Below are 14,748 nucleotides of genomic sequence, written 5' to 3'. Positions count from 1 at the left end.
CCCACCTTGATTATCATACACATTGTAAGGAGAGTGATCACTTTAGATAAGCTATTACCAGAAGGAGAGTGGGGTGGGGGGAGAGAAAATCTTTTGTAGTGGTAAACACCATTTTTTCATGGTTTGTGTGTATAAAAAGATCTTCTGTACTTTCCACAGTATGCATCCAATGAAGTGAGCTGTAGCTCATGAAAGCTTATGCTCAAATAAATTGGTTAGTCTCTAAGGTGCCACAAGTACTCCTTTTCTTTTTAAGGAATAAAAAGTCTCCCTGTGCTGGCTGCCCTCCCTGACTTGTGCAGGTTCCCATCTTCCAGTCCCCATGCAGGGGACTAGGAAGTGAAGTTGAGGGCTGCCGTGACCCCTTCTCCAGGCTTCAGTTGCTTCCCAGCCCCTTGCAAATGTCCATGGACAGAAGAATGGGTTTTTCTGTACTCATGTAGGCTCCATGGAGTGAAGAGGAATCTTGTTCGGAAGTTGCTCCCCCCAATCCCATGCAGGGGCTTCAGGAAAGAAGAAGGAAGGACCCTTGTTTTGGTCCCAACTCAAAACTGGAGCTGGTTGGCAAATTACTTTTCCACCAGAAAATTTCAATGACAAGACAGTTTTTCAGATTTTCATTGAAAAAAGGAAAGACATGAAATGCAACCAGTTTTGCTTTAAAGCTAAAACAAATTCATTTTTCAGTTGCGGAAAATGGAACGTGTTTCAGTTTTTAGTTTTACAAAAATCTGAGAATTTTCAACAACAAATGGAAACATTTGTGCAAAAATGTTCCTTTTGTTGAAGTCTCTACAGCTGGCAAACACCTGTAGAGCCGAGGGAAGAGTATGCTGTGGGATGCCGCAGAGCAGTGACTGAGGATGAGGTAATCATGCTAGTGAACAAGACTGGAAGTGAAACTGATCATACACAAAGTGTCATCAAACACAGCTACAGCAGTCCTTTACTACTAATTAAATGATACACAAAGATGGACTACAAGCCGTCTCACTCCTTTCCCACCTTTTCTCTCCACCTCTCAGGAGCAGCGGGGCAGGTTGTTACTGAGGCCTTCGGGAGGCCCCTCCTTGGGGAGAGAGAAGGCTAAGTTCTAGAGGGAGCTACTTGCAGGCCTGAGGAACTCCTGTGAATAAGTGCCACAGCTCTTGACTATAAAGGGGGAGATTTTCCCAGCCACTCAGCGCTGGCCTAAATCCATCTCCAGTGAAGCCTGGGGGGAGTTTTACCATTGTCAGCCCATGCTGACTGCTTTTGAAAATCCTATCCAAAGGAACAGCTGGTTCCTTCATCCCTCTCTTCTGCGCCACCCCCCCTTATCTACCAAACTAACTATGCACCCATTTATCTGGCCAGTGCAGAGATAGTTTGTGCAGCTGTGTAGAGGTTATGCATTCCAAGGTCGTGATTTGACTCTGTGGTTAATGATAGAGTGATTTGACTCAGTGGTTAGAGTCAGAGAGTAACTTACCTTGAAAAAGGCCTCAGCTAATCAGGTTTATCATGAGGCCGCGGTTACTGCCAAAGTGCAGCTCAGGTTTCAGACCTTTGTTTTTCATCTTATGTACATACAGTATGCAATTAAACATTGACTTGAGTAGCAGGTAGGGATAAAGGTCAGAAGATAGAGTTGTCGGGATCTGAGTGGCAATTTGCTAGTCTCTGTAGTACCCACTGCACTGCTGCAGAGATGGCCCCTGGCTTTCACTCTAGCCCCCAGATCAGTGAAGCGCTGCTTGTTTTCCTGGCCTTGTTGAGCTTTGCTGATGGCGGGAGGCTGCTTGTGGTGCCGATGGATGGAAGTCACTGGCTCAGCATGCGTGCCGTGCTGGATGAGCTGAGGCACAAAGGGCATGAGATAGTCATTGTTGCCCCTGAAATAAATCTACATGTAAAAACATCCGAGAATTATGTCATGAAAACGTATCCGGTACCTTTCACAAAGGCAGAGCTGGAGGAACATTTTCTGGCTTTTACTCAAGAGGTTTTTGAGGAACGACCTTTTCTGGAAGGATTTGTTCGACTACGTGAAAGGCTGAAGAACACCTCTGGTCTGATTTTATCCACTTGTACACACTTACTGTACAACAAAGAGTTGATCCAATATCTAGAAGGGAGCAAATTTGATGCTGTCTTTACAGATGCCATGATGCCCTGTGGGCAGATCGTAGCTGAGTATCTTTCTATCCCCTCTGTGTTTTTCTTGCGTGGAATTCCATGTGGTTTAGACTATAAGGCTATTCAGTGTCCAAACCCACCTTCTTATGTCCCAAGGCTATTGACAACCAATACAGACCACATGACATTTCCACAGCGTGTGAAGAATCTGCTGTTTAGCTTATTGGAGATTGTCCTTTGTGATTTTGTTTATGGGCCATATGCAAAACTGGCCTCTGAATTTCTTCAGAGAGACATAACTGTGACTGAGCTTTTAAGTCATGGATCTGTTTGGCTGATGAGATTTGACTTTGTGATGGACTATCCCAGACCACTGATGCCTAACATTGTTATAATCGGAGGCATCAACTGTGTTCAAAAGGAATTATCTCAGGTTGGTAAAGCTTTTATTTTTGTTGTACTCATGGTAGGATCCTGAATTCACTAGAAATTTTGTATCCTAGATAGGATTATTATACCAACGATTTCAGTTTGGCAAGGATTAAGCATCTTGTTGAGAAGAAAATGATTTTGCTTTCACTTCATTATACACTTCCGTAACTTTTCAGCAGCTAGTTTTCTTTCTTCTTAAATGTACTTTTAATTAAGCGATTATAGAGCAATTCAAACCACCTTTCCTTTTAAGCATTAAGTGCTGCTGGTTCTCATTTCAGCTAAGACGCCTTAATATTAACTGGCATCACAGACAAGGGCGAGATCCTGAGCTGCCATAAATCAGTTTAGCTCTGCTGAAGTCAGTTTACACCTGGAGAGGATCTGGTCCAATAACTTCACTTTGAAAACGTCCAGGAGGACACCAGTTACTGGCAAAAAAAGACTAAATCTACTAGCTAGAGGTAGACACAAAAGATGACAGGGACTGGTCCCCTTCAGGGGCGGCAGGTTTGTAGAAATTTTGGTGGTTCCCAGAATGCTCAAAGCACCCCCCCTCCCCCCGAACTCCGCCCACCACCTGCCTAAGGCTCTGTGAGGGAGTTTGGGTTGGGGGAGGAGGTCTGGGGTGCAGGCCCTGGGTTGGGGCAGAGAATTGCGGTGTAGGACGGTTGAGAGGTTGGGCTCTGGGATGGAGTCTGGGGTGCAGGCTCTGGGATGGAGTTTGGGTGCTGGGTGCAGGCTCCGGGAGGGAGTTTGGAGATGGGAGGGGCTGCGGAGGGAGGGGATGTAGGCTCTGGAACGGAGTTTGGTTGTAGGCTCTGGGCTGGGGGTGTAGGAGGGAGTTTGGGTGCAGAAGGAGGGTGCGGGAAGGGGTTGGGGGTGCAGGCTGTGGGACAGAGTTTGGGGGTGCAGGAGGGGGTGAAGGATGCAGGCTCTGGGACAGAGTTTGGGTGCAGGCAGGGGTGTGTGGGAAGGGGGTGGGGGTGCAGGCTGTGGGACGGAGTTTGGGTGCTGGGTGCAGGCTCCAGGCTGGGGTGCAGGATGGGTGGAGGGGTGCAGGCTCTGGGAGGGAGTGCAGAGAGCTGGGTGCAGGCTCTGGGACAGAGTTTGGGTGCTGGATGCAGGCTCTGGGCAGGGGCTGGGGGTGTAGGAGGGGGTGAGGGGTGCAGGTTCTGGGAGGGAGTTTGGGGGCTGGAGAGGGGGTGTGGGCTCTGGGAGGGGGTGGGTGCTGGAGGGGAGGGGACTGCCATCACATGTGGCTTCCTTCCTCCCCTGCTCCCCTGCCATAGCTTCACTGGGGCTGGGGCTGCCCCTTGCCCAGTGTTTGCAGGAGTGGTGGCTGTGGGGGGGTGGACCACAGGGCCAAACGCTCACCGAAGCCCCAGCAGCGGCTCAGGTGAGTCGAGGGGGTCCGCTCCAGAGGTCTCCTGCCGGAAGCCCCTTCGGCACCTGGTGCCGGGAGAGGGGAGGGGAGGGCAGTGTGTGCCCACGTGTGTGCCCCCTCGCTCTGCCCCTCCCCCTCCGGGGGTGCAGTAGCCGCAGCACGTGCCTCAGCCTGCTGCCGGGTTGCTCTTGTGCAGCGGAGGCCAGGGAGAGCAGCGCCACTTTCGCTCAGGCAGGGGTGCTCCGGGGGTTGGGGGGGCAGGCGGGGGCGGACGCTCCAGACCGGAGGCCGCTCCAGGCAGGGCCGGGGGAGAGACCCAGCTCCAAACATTGGTGGAGCAGGGCCCCCAGCCCTGAATATTGCTGGAGCCCGAGCACCACAAGGGAATATAACTCGCCGCCCCTGCCTGGGGCGGCACCCTCATGCTGGTGAAAGGTGTTGGCATTTCCGTTAGCATGTTGTCCATGGACTCTGGCAGCTCCCTCTTTCACATCTGCTGTTTGCTAGTGTAAGTTTCATAAGCATAAAGCCCTTACTGGCTGCTGGAATGAAGAGGATCCTACTCACAGATGTCCGAGTGTCAAGAATACTCTGCAACTTCTATGTTCTCTGTTCTATAAATCTTCCCCTCTTCCCTCCCCACCCTGCCACCAGTAATGTTGCCAATCCTCTTTCTCTACTTCATGCGAACACTTATTTTAAATTTAATTCTTAGGAACCAAAGAGCAAGTCCTGTGCTAGCATTCCATCAAAATAACATAGTAGTCCTACCTTTGCATAGCGTTGGCATTGCTTAATTTGTATGATGCCAAACTCCTAGTTAATCTGATCTTTGTCTGAACCTAGGTAAACATTTACTTTGTAAGGAGTAAGCTTTGGTGACCATTGTTCTCTTGTACAACTCAGTGTTCAGCACCTTGTGGTGGAAGCTTTTTCCCTCCCTACTACTAAGAACGTGGCTCCTTCCTCCCAGTCACGGTGTCCAGTTGTTTCTAGGTTACTTCTTTGTCTGGCTTTCTGCAGTCTCGCTGAAGGTGGAAAGCTATTGGTGATGCCTGTGGACGGAAGTCATGGGCTCAGCATGAGTCAGGTGCTAGAGAAACTCAGCCTGAAGGGACATGAAATAGTAGTTCTTGGGCCAGAAGCCAATTTACTCATGAGAACATCAGTATATTACACACTGAAAACACACCCAGTGCCCCCCACACAGGAAGATTTGGATGTCTACTTCCAGTCCTTCGGTTATCATATTTTTGATGATGGACCTATTCTGAAGAGAGTTTTCACAGCACACGAAACACTCACCAACTTTAGTACTATGATGTTTGCCATCTGTAAGCACTTTTTGCTAAGCAAAGAATTGGTGAACTATGTTGAGGAGGTTCAGTTTGATGCCATCTTTACAGATCCTGCGTTACCTTGTGGATCAATAGTTGCTGAATATCTTTCCATCCCTTCTGTCAACTTTTTGCGTGGAATTCCCTGTAGTTGGGATAAGGCTACTCAGTGTCCAGACCCTCCTTCTTATATCCCCAATTTTTTTTTACTTCCTACACAGACCATGTCATTTACCCAGCGTGTGATAAACTTGTTATTTGCGTCACTGGAGTCCTTGATTTGCAAGTTTGCGTATTCTCAGTTTGACAGTCTAGCATCTGAGTTTCTTCAAAGAAATTTGACTGTCTTAGAGCTTTTAAGTCAGTCCTCTGTTTGGCTGATGAGATAGGATTTTGTGTTTGAGTATCCCAGGCCAGTGATGCCCAACATGGTCTTCACTGGAGGCATCAGTTGTGGTCAGAAGAAAAAATTATCTCAGGTAATTTCTTTTTAGATCATAATGTTGCTGGAATCATTACAAATTACTCAGGTATGTTTTCTGCATTACATCTATTAATGTACGTTTTATGCGGTTTAGAGAAAAACACATGGCCTGCATTTTTGAAAAGCAACTTACTTTGGGGACCTCCATTTTTGGATGCCCAATTTGTGACACCTCAAAGAGGCCTGATTTTCAGAAAGTGCTGATCAGCCACCCTCTGACAACCAGGCCTTTGTAAGAGGGCTCAAGGTAGCTGCTTCAAAATTAAGGCACCCAAATCACAAGCCATTTTTCAAAATGAAATCCATGCAGCTAGTATCAGAGACCCAGGAAATTATTTTTATTTATCATTTGTCATTGTGCTTTTTGGGCATTTCATTTTATTGTGTGTTATCGTGGCAGGCCCTGTTGGGGGTGGTTGGACCCGGGTGGGTGGGAGTGGAAAGCCTCTGGGTGGAGGTATGAGAGTGAGCCCGTCCTACCTTCACCCCCCAGTGATGACACCTGTCCCATGGGGACTCATTCCCTGCCCTGGGCACGCCAGCCTGATGCATGGGGTCACAGTGCCACTCGGCCCGGTCACCCTTCTGTCATGATGAGTACGTGGCTCGGCAACCCCGCCTGACAGGTCTCAGCTCCTGGAGCAGGGAGTAGGCCCCACCCCCTGTGGCAAAAGAGCTGCAGGAGACCCCATTGCAGGGGGAGTTTTTAGTTTTATTTCGTAGTATAGGTCGTTTGTTGTCGTATTTAGTATTATTCGCTTTGGCGAAAACCACCAGGCTCTATCTATTAGACTGAGACTAATTACAAATATTTTCTGTGTTGAGATATTAAATAGATGAGTCCCCTTCACGCTGCTCTGTAGCACTTCATCCTGGCAGCATGGTTTTCTCATGAGCCATGCTGCTATGGGGGGCCCCCATCCCACCTGCTCCCTGGGCAGAGGACAGTGCAGAACGCATGTCAATGTTGCTCTTAGAAGGGTATCTGGAAGTGCCCTACAGGGGATGTCAGATTGCAACTACAAGGAGCTGAAAGCCCCTGCCGGCGCACTTGTGTCACTTCCAAAGTCGTGTGTGTAAAAATAGCCCAAAATGGCTGAGAACTAAAAATTTGATGGTAACACCACAGAACCCCGTGATGATTCCACCTGGTGATATTCTCAACTGAAAAAGAGCTCTCAACCACTGAGGCAGCAGACAGCTGAGGCTTCAGGGAGGCATTCCTGGAATCGTATTACAGAGAGTAAATGAAATTTCTATGTAGAAACGAGGGAAATGGCTTCCTCCATACACTGAAGTAGTTTGGGCTTGAACCGGGTGTAATGCAGGCAATTGCTGCGTGAGCTTCTTCAAACAACCCTGACCCACTGTACCCCTGCTACGAACTTCAGCAGCCTCGGTTGTGTAAAGATTGGGCTAGTTGTGCTGAATCATTGTACCTCACTGAAATGACGGGAGGTGGTTTGTTAATATATCACTTAAACTCCACGGACACGCCTGTTATCAGTTAACCATTGCTTACCATTCTCGATTTTCCCTAGTTTATAACATTATATGTTAACTATATGAATCTTTCTAAGTAAGTTTGCAGTGTTGGAGCCGTATTTGGTACCAGGATATTGGAGCGCTCTGTGGAGCTTGAAAGCTTGTCTCTCTCACCCGCAGACATTGGTTTAATAAAAGATGTTACCTCACCCACGTTGTCTCTCTAAATAAAAAACTTAACTTGAATGTCAATAGGGCTTAGAGTTCAAAGAGAGACAACCAGAGTCCTAGACCCAGATCCTCAAAGGTCTTTAGGTGCTTATTTCCCTTTGGGGGCCTGGGCCTTAGTGATTTCTGATTGAAAACACAACTGCTTTCTGCTCCTCCATAACATTACGGGGCCTTTCTGGTCCTTCAGCATCTCTCCCCTGTAACCACAAGAGATGCAGTCCTGCTTGGCTCCTTCTGGGAGAAGGCTTCTTTAGCCCAGGCCTTGCTGACTGAGAACCCAAGGGAGGTGAAGTCTGATGACCCTTTCCTTCTTCACTACTGCTCCTTTGGCACTGAGGGCTTTTGCTGTCTGTGGGGTGACCTGTGAGAAGATATCCAAGCTACAGTCTAAGACTCTTGATCTTATTAGCACAAGATATTTTAAAAGCAGAGAGCAAATCACAGCAAAAGAAATTGTTTACATATCGTATTTCGTAATATGGTTTTGATAAGCTAATCACGCCACGGTACCTTTGCTTTGGCTACTTATTACTTATTTCCTGCATCTCTCCCAAGTCATGTCTTTGAAATCCGTGCTCACTGTGAAGTTTATCATCATATCAGGGTGAGTGAGGTACATCAGCATGTCCACAAATCAGTTTGATTAGGTGCACGCATTGAAGTAGATAAAATAATAGTCTCCACTGGTGGGCGTGTGCTAAGTCCTGATCCTGCTGAACTATTCGGCCCAGTGGCTCATACTTAAACCCCAGTAGGATTCTCAGATGAGGCATCTCCCCCCCCCACACACACACACATCTTGCCTGTGTGGCCCATCCAGTAGGTGTACTCAGAATATGCTTAACCTGCATAAAAGACAGTCAAGGCAAGAGTGGGAGGGTGTGTCCCCCAGTCCCATTATACCAATGGTTAGGGCACTTACTTGAGATGTGGGACACCTGGGTTTGAAATCCCCTACCCCCACCTGCTTTGGCACAGAAATGTGAATCAGGTCTAGGTCTAACCACATTCTAGGTGGGTGCCCCGACAACCAGGCTATTGGGTATTCTCAGGTATAGAATCATAGAATCATAGAATATCAGGGTTGGAAGGGACCCCAGAAGGTCATCTAGTCCAACCCCCTGCTCGAAGCAGGACCAATTCCCAGTTAAATCATCCCAGCCAGGGCTTTGTCAAGCCTGACCTTAAAAACCTCTAAGGAAGGAGATTCTACCACCTCCCTAGGCAACGCATTCCAGTGTTTCACCACCCTCCTAGTGAAAAAGTTTTTCCTAATATCCAATCTAAACCTCCCCCATTGCAACTTGAGACCATTACTCCTCGTTCTGTCATCTGCTACCATTGAGAACAGTCTAGAGCCATCCTCTTTGGAACCCCCTTTCAGGTAGTTGAAAGCAGCTATCAAATCCCCCCTCATTCTTCTCTTCTGCAGACTAAACAATCCCAGCTCCCTCAGCCTCTCCTCATAAGTCATGTGCTCTAGACCCCTAATCATTTTTGTTGCCCTTCGCTGGACTCTCTCCAATTTATCCACATCCTTCTTGTAGTGTGGGGCCCAAAACTGGACACAGTACTCCAGATGAGGCCTCACCAGTGTCGAATAGAGGGGAACGATCACATCCCTCGATCTGCTCGCTATGCCCCTACTTATACATCCCAAAATGCCATTGGCCTTCTTGGCAACAAGGGCACACTGTTGACTCATATCCAGCTTCTCGTCCACTGTCACCCCTAGGTCCTTTTCCGCAGAACTGCTGCCTAGCCATTCGGTCCCTAGTCTGTAGCGGTGCATTGGATTCTTCCATCCTAAGTGCAGGACCCTGCACTTATCCTTATTGAACCTCATCAGATTTCTTTTGGCCCAATCCTCCAATTTGTCTAGGTCCTTCTGTATCCTATCCCTCCCCTCCAGCGTATCTACCACTCCTCCCACTTTAGTATCATCCGCAAATTTGCTGAGAGTGCAATCCACACCATCCTCCAGATCATTTATGAAGATATTGAACAAAACCGGCCCCAGGACCGACCCCTGGGGCACTCCACTTGACACCGGCTGCCAACGAGACATGGAGCCATTGATCACTACCCGTTGAGCCCGACAATCTAGCCAGCTTTCTACCCACCTTATAGTGCATTCATCCAGCCCATACTTCCTTAACTTGCTGACAAGAATACTGTGGGAGACCGTGTCAAAAGCTTTGCTAAAGTCAAGAAACAATACATCCACTGCTTTCCCTTCATCCACAGAACCAGTAATCTCATCATAAAAGGCGATTAGATTAGTCAGGCATGACCTTCCCTTGGTGAATCCATGCTGACTGTTCCTGATCACTTTCCTCTCATGCAAGTGCTTCAGGATTGATTCTTTGAGGACCTGCTCCATGATTTTTCCAGGGACTGAGGTGAGGCTGACTGGCCTGTAGTTCCCAGGATCCTCCTCCTTCCCTTTTTTAAAGATTGGCACTACATTAGCCTTTTTCCAGTCATCCGGGACTTCCCCCGTTCGCCACGAGTTTTCAAAGATAATGGCCAAGGGCTCTGCAATCACAGCCGCCAATTCCTTCAGCACTCTCGGATGCAACTCGTCCGGCCCCATGGACTTGTGCACGTCCAGCTTTTCTAAATAGTCCCTAACCACCTCTATCTCCACAGAGGGCTGGCCATCTCTTCCCCATTCTGTGATGCCCAGCGCAGCAGTCTGGGAGCTGACCTTGTTAGTGAAAACAGAGGCAAAAAAAGCATTGAGTACATTAGCTTTTTCCACATCCTCTGTCACTAGGTTGCCTCCCTCATTCAGTAAGGGGCCCACACTTTCCTTGGCTTTCTTCTTGTTGCCAACATACCTGAAGAAACCCTTCTTGTTACTCTTGACATCTCTTGCTAGCTGCAGCTCCAGGTGCGATTTGGCCCTCCTGATATCTTTCCTACATGCCCGAGCAATATTTTTATACTCTTCCCTGGTCATATGTCCAACTTTCCACTTCTTGTAAGCTTCTTTTTTATGTTTAAGATCCGCTAGGATTTCACCATTAAGCCAAGCTGGTCGCCTGCCATGTTTACAGACAGAGGTGTCTGTCTCTCTCTCTCTCCTGTTAGAGCTGCTCCACTTTGTATAAACAATTACAGATTTCTTAGTTCAGGAACTTGACCCTCCCAGTCTGGCATGAGGGCCCTCCCCATGGGCCACAGTCAGTCACTGCCTCACAGTGGCTTTTCGTGAGAATGGACTGGGTTAGGAGCTAGCTCTGGGATAGGGTTCAGGGCTGTGAATCCTCACAGGCGGAGAGGCACCTCACCCTGGCCCAGAGTTTGATTACTGGGGCTTATGCCTCTCCTCAGCATTTCCGGCTAGCTTAGGGCTTTGTCCACACCAGCACTTTTGTTGGTAACATTTTGTTGGTCGGGGTGTGAAAAAGCATCCCCCTGACTAGCAGAAATGTCACTGACAAAAGTGTTGGTGTGGCTAGCGCTATGTGGGCGGGGGAGACTCTTCTCTTACCTGGGGAGGGGATGGAATCTCCATCCTTAGAGGTTTTTAAGGCCTGGCTTGACAAAGCCCTGGCTGGGATGATTTAGTTGGGGATTGGTCCTGCTTTGTTGGACTCAATGACCTCCTGAGGTCTCTTCCAACCCTGATCTCTGATTCTGATGACATAGCTAACACTGCTCTTTGGGGGTGGTTTATGGACGCAGGCAGGAGGGTGGCTACATGGGAGATCTTACAGTGGCACAGTGCTGCTGTAAGGTCCATAGTGTAGACATAGCCTAGGTAGCTCTCAGCTCGGCTTGCTGGCTTCTGAGAATCCCTTTCTTTGGTCCCTAATGCTCCCCATACAATGCCTGGGCACCGAGCTCAGGGCTGTGAATTCCACTGAGCACCTAGGATTGAGGCATTGTAATGCTCAGTCCCTTTGTGGATCTAGCTCTAACTCCCTTAAAAGCTGTAACCCTCTGTGTACACCCTCCAGGCTCAGGACTTCAAGGGGTTCCGAAATTCCAGCATGGAAATGCCCTCCCACATTGTCCCTTTCAGACCTAGGGACTGTGTGGACAGCAGCCTTCAGGATTGGTGCAAGAACTGTGCTCTCCTCTCCTGTATCCCGCCTTAGTTGTATCTGTCACCACTGTCTTGCCGCGGATGAGGAAGAGAGCAATTTCCTCAAGGTTATTTCTGGTGAGCGAGGCTAGTAGTCTGGGCTTGAGCCAGGTACAGAGCACACAACTGCGCTCAAAGGGTATGTCCACACTGCAGTTAAACACCCACCGCTGACACGTGCCACCTGTCGGTGTCTAACGACTTCACCCAGAACACAAACATCTACACTGCAATTTTACAGCCCATAGCCTGAGCCTCATGAGCCTGAGTCAGCTGAGATGGGCCAGCGGTAGGTGTTTAACTGCTGTGTAGACCTACCCTGAGGTTTTTGAACCAATCCTGGCCCACACCAACCCTGCTAAGAGATCCTGTGACCTCTCGATTTATGCTGACTCATTTTAGAGCATGAAATGCTGATAGAGGTGTTGTGTTTGCACGTAACAAACTCCAGCGGCCCTGCTGGCATCTGTTCAGTCTTGTTTAACATCCCCCCAGTTTAAAGCATTGTGCGTCAAGTAAAATATTTGCTGAGAAGGGTTTCTAGAGTTGAGAATTAATTGGGCTTAAAGGTCACAGACATAGCTGCAATCCCAGCGACTTCTGCCTTTAAATGCTGCTTGGAAGGTTTCGGGGGGGAGAAAGCTGGGTTTTTTACTCCTAGCTGCACGGCAGCGGCCATGTCAGGAGAGCAGGGAACTGCTGGGCTGGCTCTTTTTCTCGCTTTGTGGAGTTTTGCCAAAGGTGGGAAACTGCTGGTTGTGCCTCAAGATGGGAGTCACTGGCTCAGCATGCGAGTGGCAGTGGAAATGCTTGGGAAAAGAGGGCACCAGGTTGTTGTTGTAATGCCAGAAGCCACCTTGCTCATGGGAACATCAGACTATTACACAATCAAAACACATCCAGTGCCTTACACACAGGAATCGTTGGATGAATTTTACCATTCAATTGGACATCACAGTTTTGTCGACCTTCCATTTCCAGAGAAATTTACCAGCGTCTTTAAAATTGTATCACTATTTACAACCATGTTCTCATCTGCCTGCAGGCATTTCTTATATAACAAAGAGTTGATCAAATACCTTGAGGACAGCAAATTTGATGCTGTCCTTATGGATCCTGTGTTACCATGTGGACCAATAATTGCTGAATATCTCTCAGTTCCCTCTGTGTACTTCCTGCGTGGACTTCCATGTGGCTTGGACTTCAAAGCCACTCAGTGTCCCAATCCTATTTCTTATGTCCCGAGGATTTTCACATCCAATTCCGACCACATGACATTTACCCAGCGTGTGAAGAACCTATTAGTCAATGCTGCAGAGAATTTACTTTGTTACCTGTTCTATTCACAATATGAGAGCCTGGCTTCTGAGTTTCTTCAGAGAGAGGTAACGATACTGGAACTGTTCAGCAAAGCATCCATTTGGCTGCTGAGATACGACTTTGTGTTTGAGTATCCCAGGCCAGTGATGCCCAACATGGTGTTCATAGGAGGCACCAACTGTGAACAGAAGAAACCATTATCCAAGGTTTGTAAGTTATTTTTAAAAAGCTGAAAATATTACAAAATTATTTAATGGGTTTTTCTGTAGGCTCAATTATTATCTTGTGTGTGTGTGTGAGATCCGACGGGATCCAAGTGAAAACATCATTTTTATGGCTTATTACACATGAGCCAAGGTCTTGATGATCTCACAAGGGTTGATTCAAGTAATGACAAAGTGGAGGCGTGAGTGAGGAGGGATAGTCAGTGTCCTTAAATCAATTGTTATTGCCTCAGGACAATTTCTACAGCATGGAAGTAAAGGTCCTTTGAGGCCTTGATTGAAAATGGTTCTCCGACATGCTTGCTGTAACCTATTACTCCCAGTGCATTGGCTCCATCTACTGGAGCCTCTGGGCTGGAGCTGTATACATTCTTTTCCAGTTGTGCGCTGCAGGTGGCATAGTAAAAGTGGGGCTATTTTGATCAAAGACTCTTACAAGGAAGCAGCTGAGTCCCCGTGGCGCTGATTCCCACAGCGTCCATTGTGCCTGCACCATACCTTCATGTCAGAAGAGGCAAAAGGGTTGTATGGGATGAGTTAAAAGAGTAACTTTAACCCAGAATACCTGAGCTTTCCACTCTTTGTTTATAACGACGGCATTCTAGTCTTCTGCGCCCCTCCCTCCACTTTGGGTGCCTAATATCAGCTCTGTCATAACAGTTTGGGTTTTTTGGGTTCCCCCCACCCCTCTGGGATTTGCTTAGCTGGTGACATTTGGATTATGGGGTTTTAAAAAATGGTATGTGGTGCTTTAGGTATCTGTGCAAAGGTTATGTGGAATTACCACAACGGGACAGGCTGTAGGGACTTCAAGCTGCCTGAGGGGCATTTATAGACTCCCCCAGTGCTGCAAAACCAGCATATCTGTTTCTATGATGCCTGCTTGGAGATAGGGACGTGTCGGGGATGTAAGAGGAACATGCTGCATTCTGTTGATCCTTGGCTGCAAAAATAGTCCCCAGGGGATTGTTCCAGCCATAATTAGTGCTAATGTAGACATAGCCTAATAAGTCATTTCTGAGATAGGAGCCAGAGGCAATGAAGATCATTTCTAGGGAACACAAATACCTCATTTTTGAAGCACACTCATTTTGTTTCAGACTTTTGAAAAAGCAACCAGCTGGGCACAGGCTCACATTTGTGACATTTTAAAGTGTATTTCATTTGGGCAATGACTGGGGATGAGTGTCATGATCAGCACTGGAATATAATGGAAATCTCGTTTCACCTTTAACTCAGGTGAGACAAGGGTCACTCCATAATGAGAATATGTGCCACTCTCAAACTGAAATACTGGAGTTCCTCCCCAGGGGTGGCGCAGCTGTGTCCTAAGGACAGAATCAGTAAGAGGCAGTATAATACAAACAGTCAGGATAATACTAATAATCAGGTAACAAAGTTAGCATCATTTGTGGTCCAACAAAACACCCTTATCCGTTGGATCATTGCCAAGATACTCCACCATGAGCTGAGTTTGACAGCGTATGGGGTAGACAGCAAACAAGTGAATCTTAATGATTTTCAATATCTTTTTGTTTAAAGCAGGAGCAGAAAGCACAAAACCAACACCCTGAGCAGCTGTACAGCTTCTTTGTGCGTCTGTCGCCCAATTGACCTGCACAGAGTCACCTCAG

The 14,748-nt window shown here is 47.7% G+C and overlaps 1 protein-coding gene across 7 annotated transcripts in view; it reads left to right on the top strand.

Annotated features, from left to right (window-relative positions):
• LOC141996267 (UDP-glucuronosyltransferase 1A9-like) overlaps window positions 1-14,748 on the top strand; it is a 99,689-nt gene that overhangs the window by 63,197 nt on the left and 21,744 nt on the right. The window contains exon 1 of one of the 7 annotated variants that reach the window (XM_074968237.1): window positions 1,631-2,551. The exons of 5 other annotated variants lie outside the window; for them this stretch is intronic. In XM_074968237.1, coding sequence (XP_074824338.1) covers window positions 1,691-2,551 — 861 coding nt within the window. In that variant the 5' untranslated portion in view covers window positions 1,631-1,690. Of the gene's footprint in view, window positions 1-1,630; window positions 2,552-12,187; window positions 13,097-14,748 lie in introns of those variants that run through there. One more of the 7 variants, XM_074968239.1, reaches the window with a different exon arrangement.

Source organism: Natator depressus, chromosome 11, assembly GCF_965152275.1.
Source record: "Natator depressus isolate rNatDep1 chromosome 11, rNatDep2.hap1, whole genome shotgun sequence".
Classification (NCBI taxonomy): Eukaryota; Metazoa; Chordata; order Testudines; family Cheloniidae; genus Natator; species Natator depressus.
Note: the sequence above shows the minus strand (reverse complement) of the source record. Positions and strands in the feature narration are given on the sequence as shown.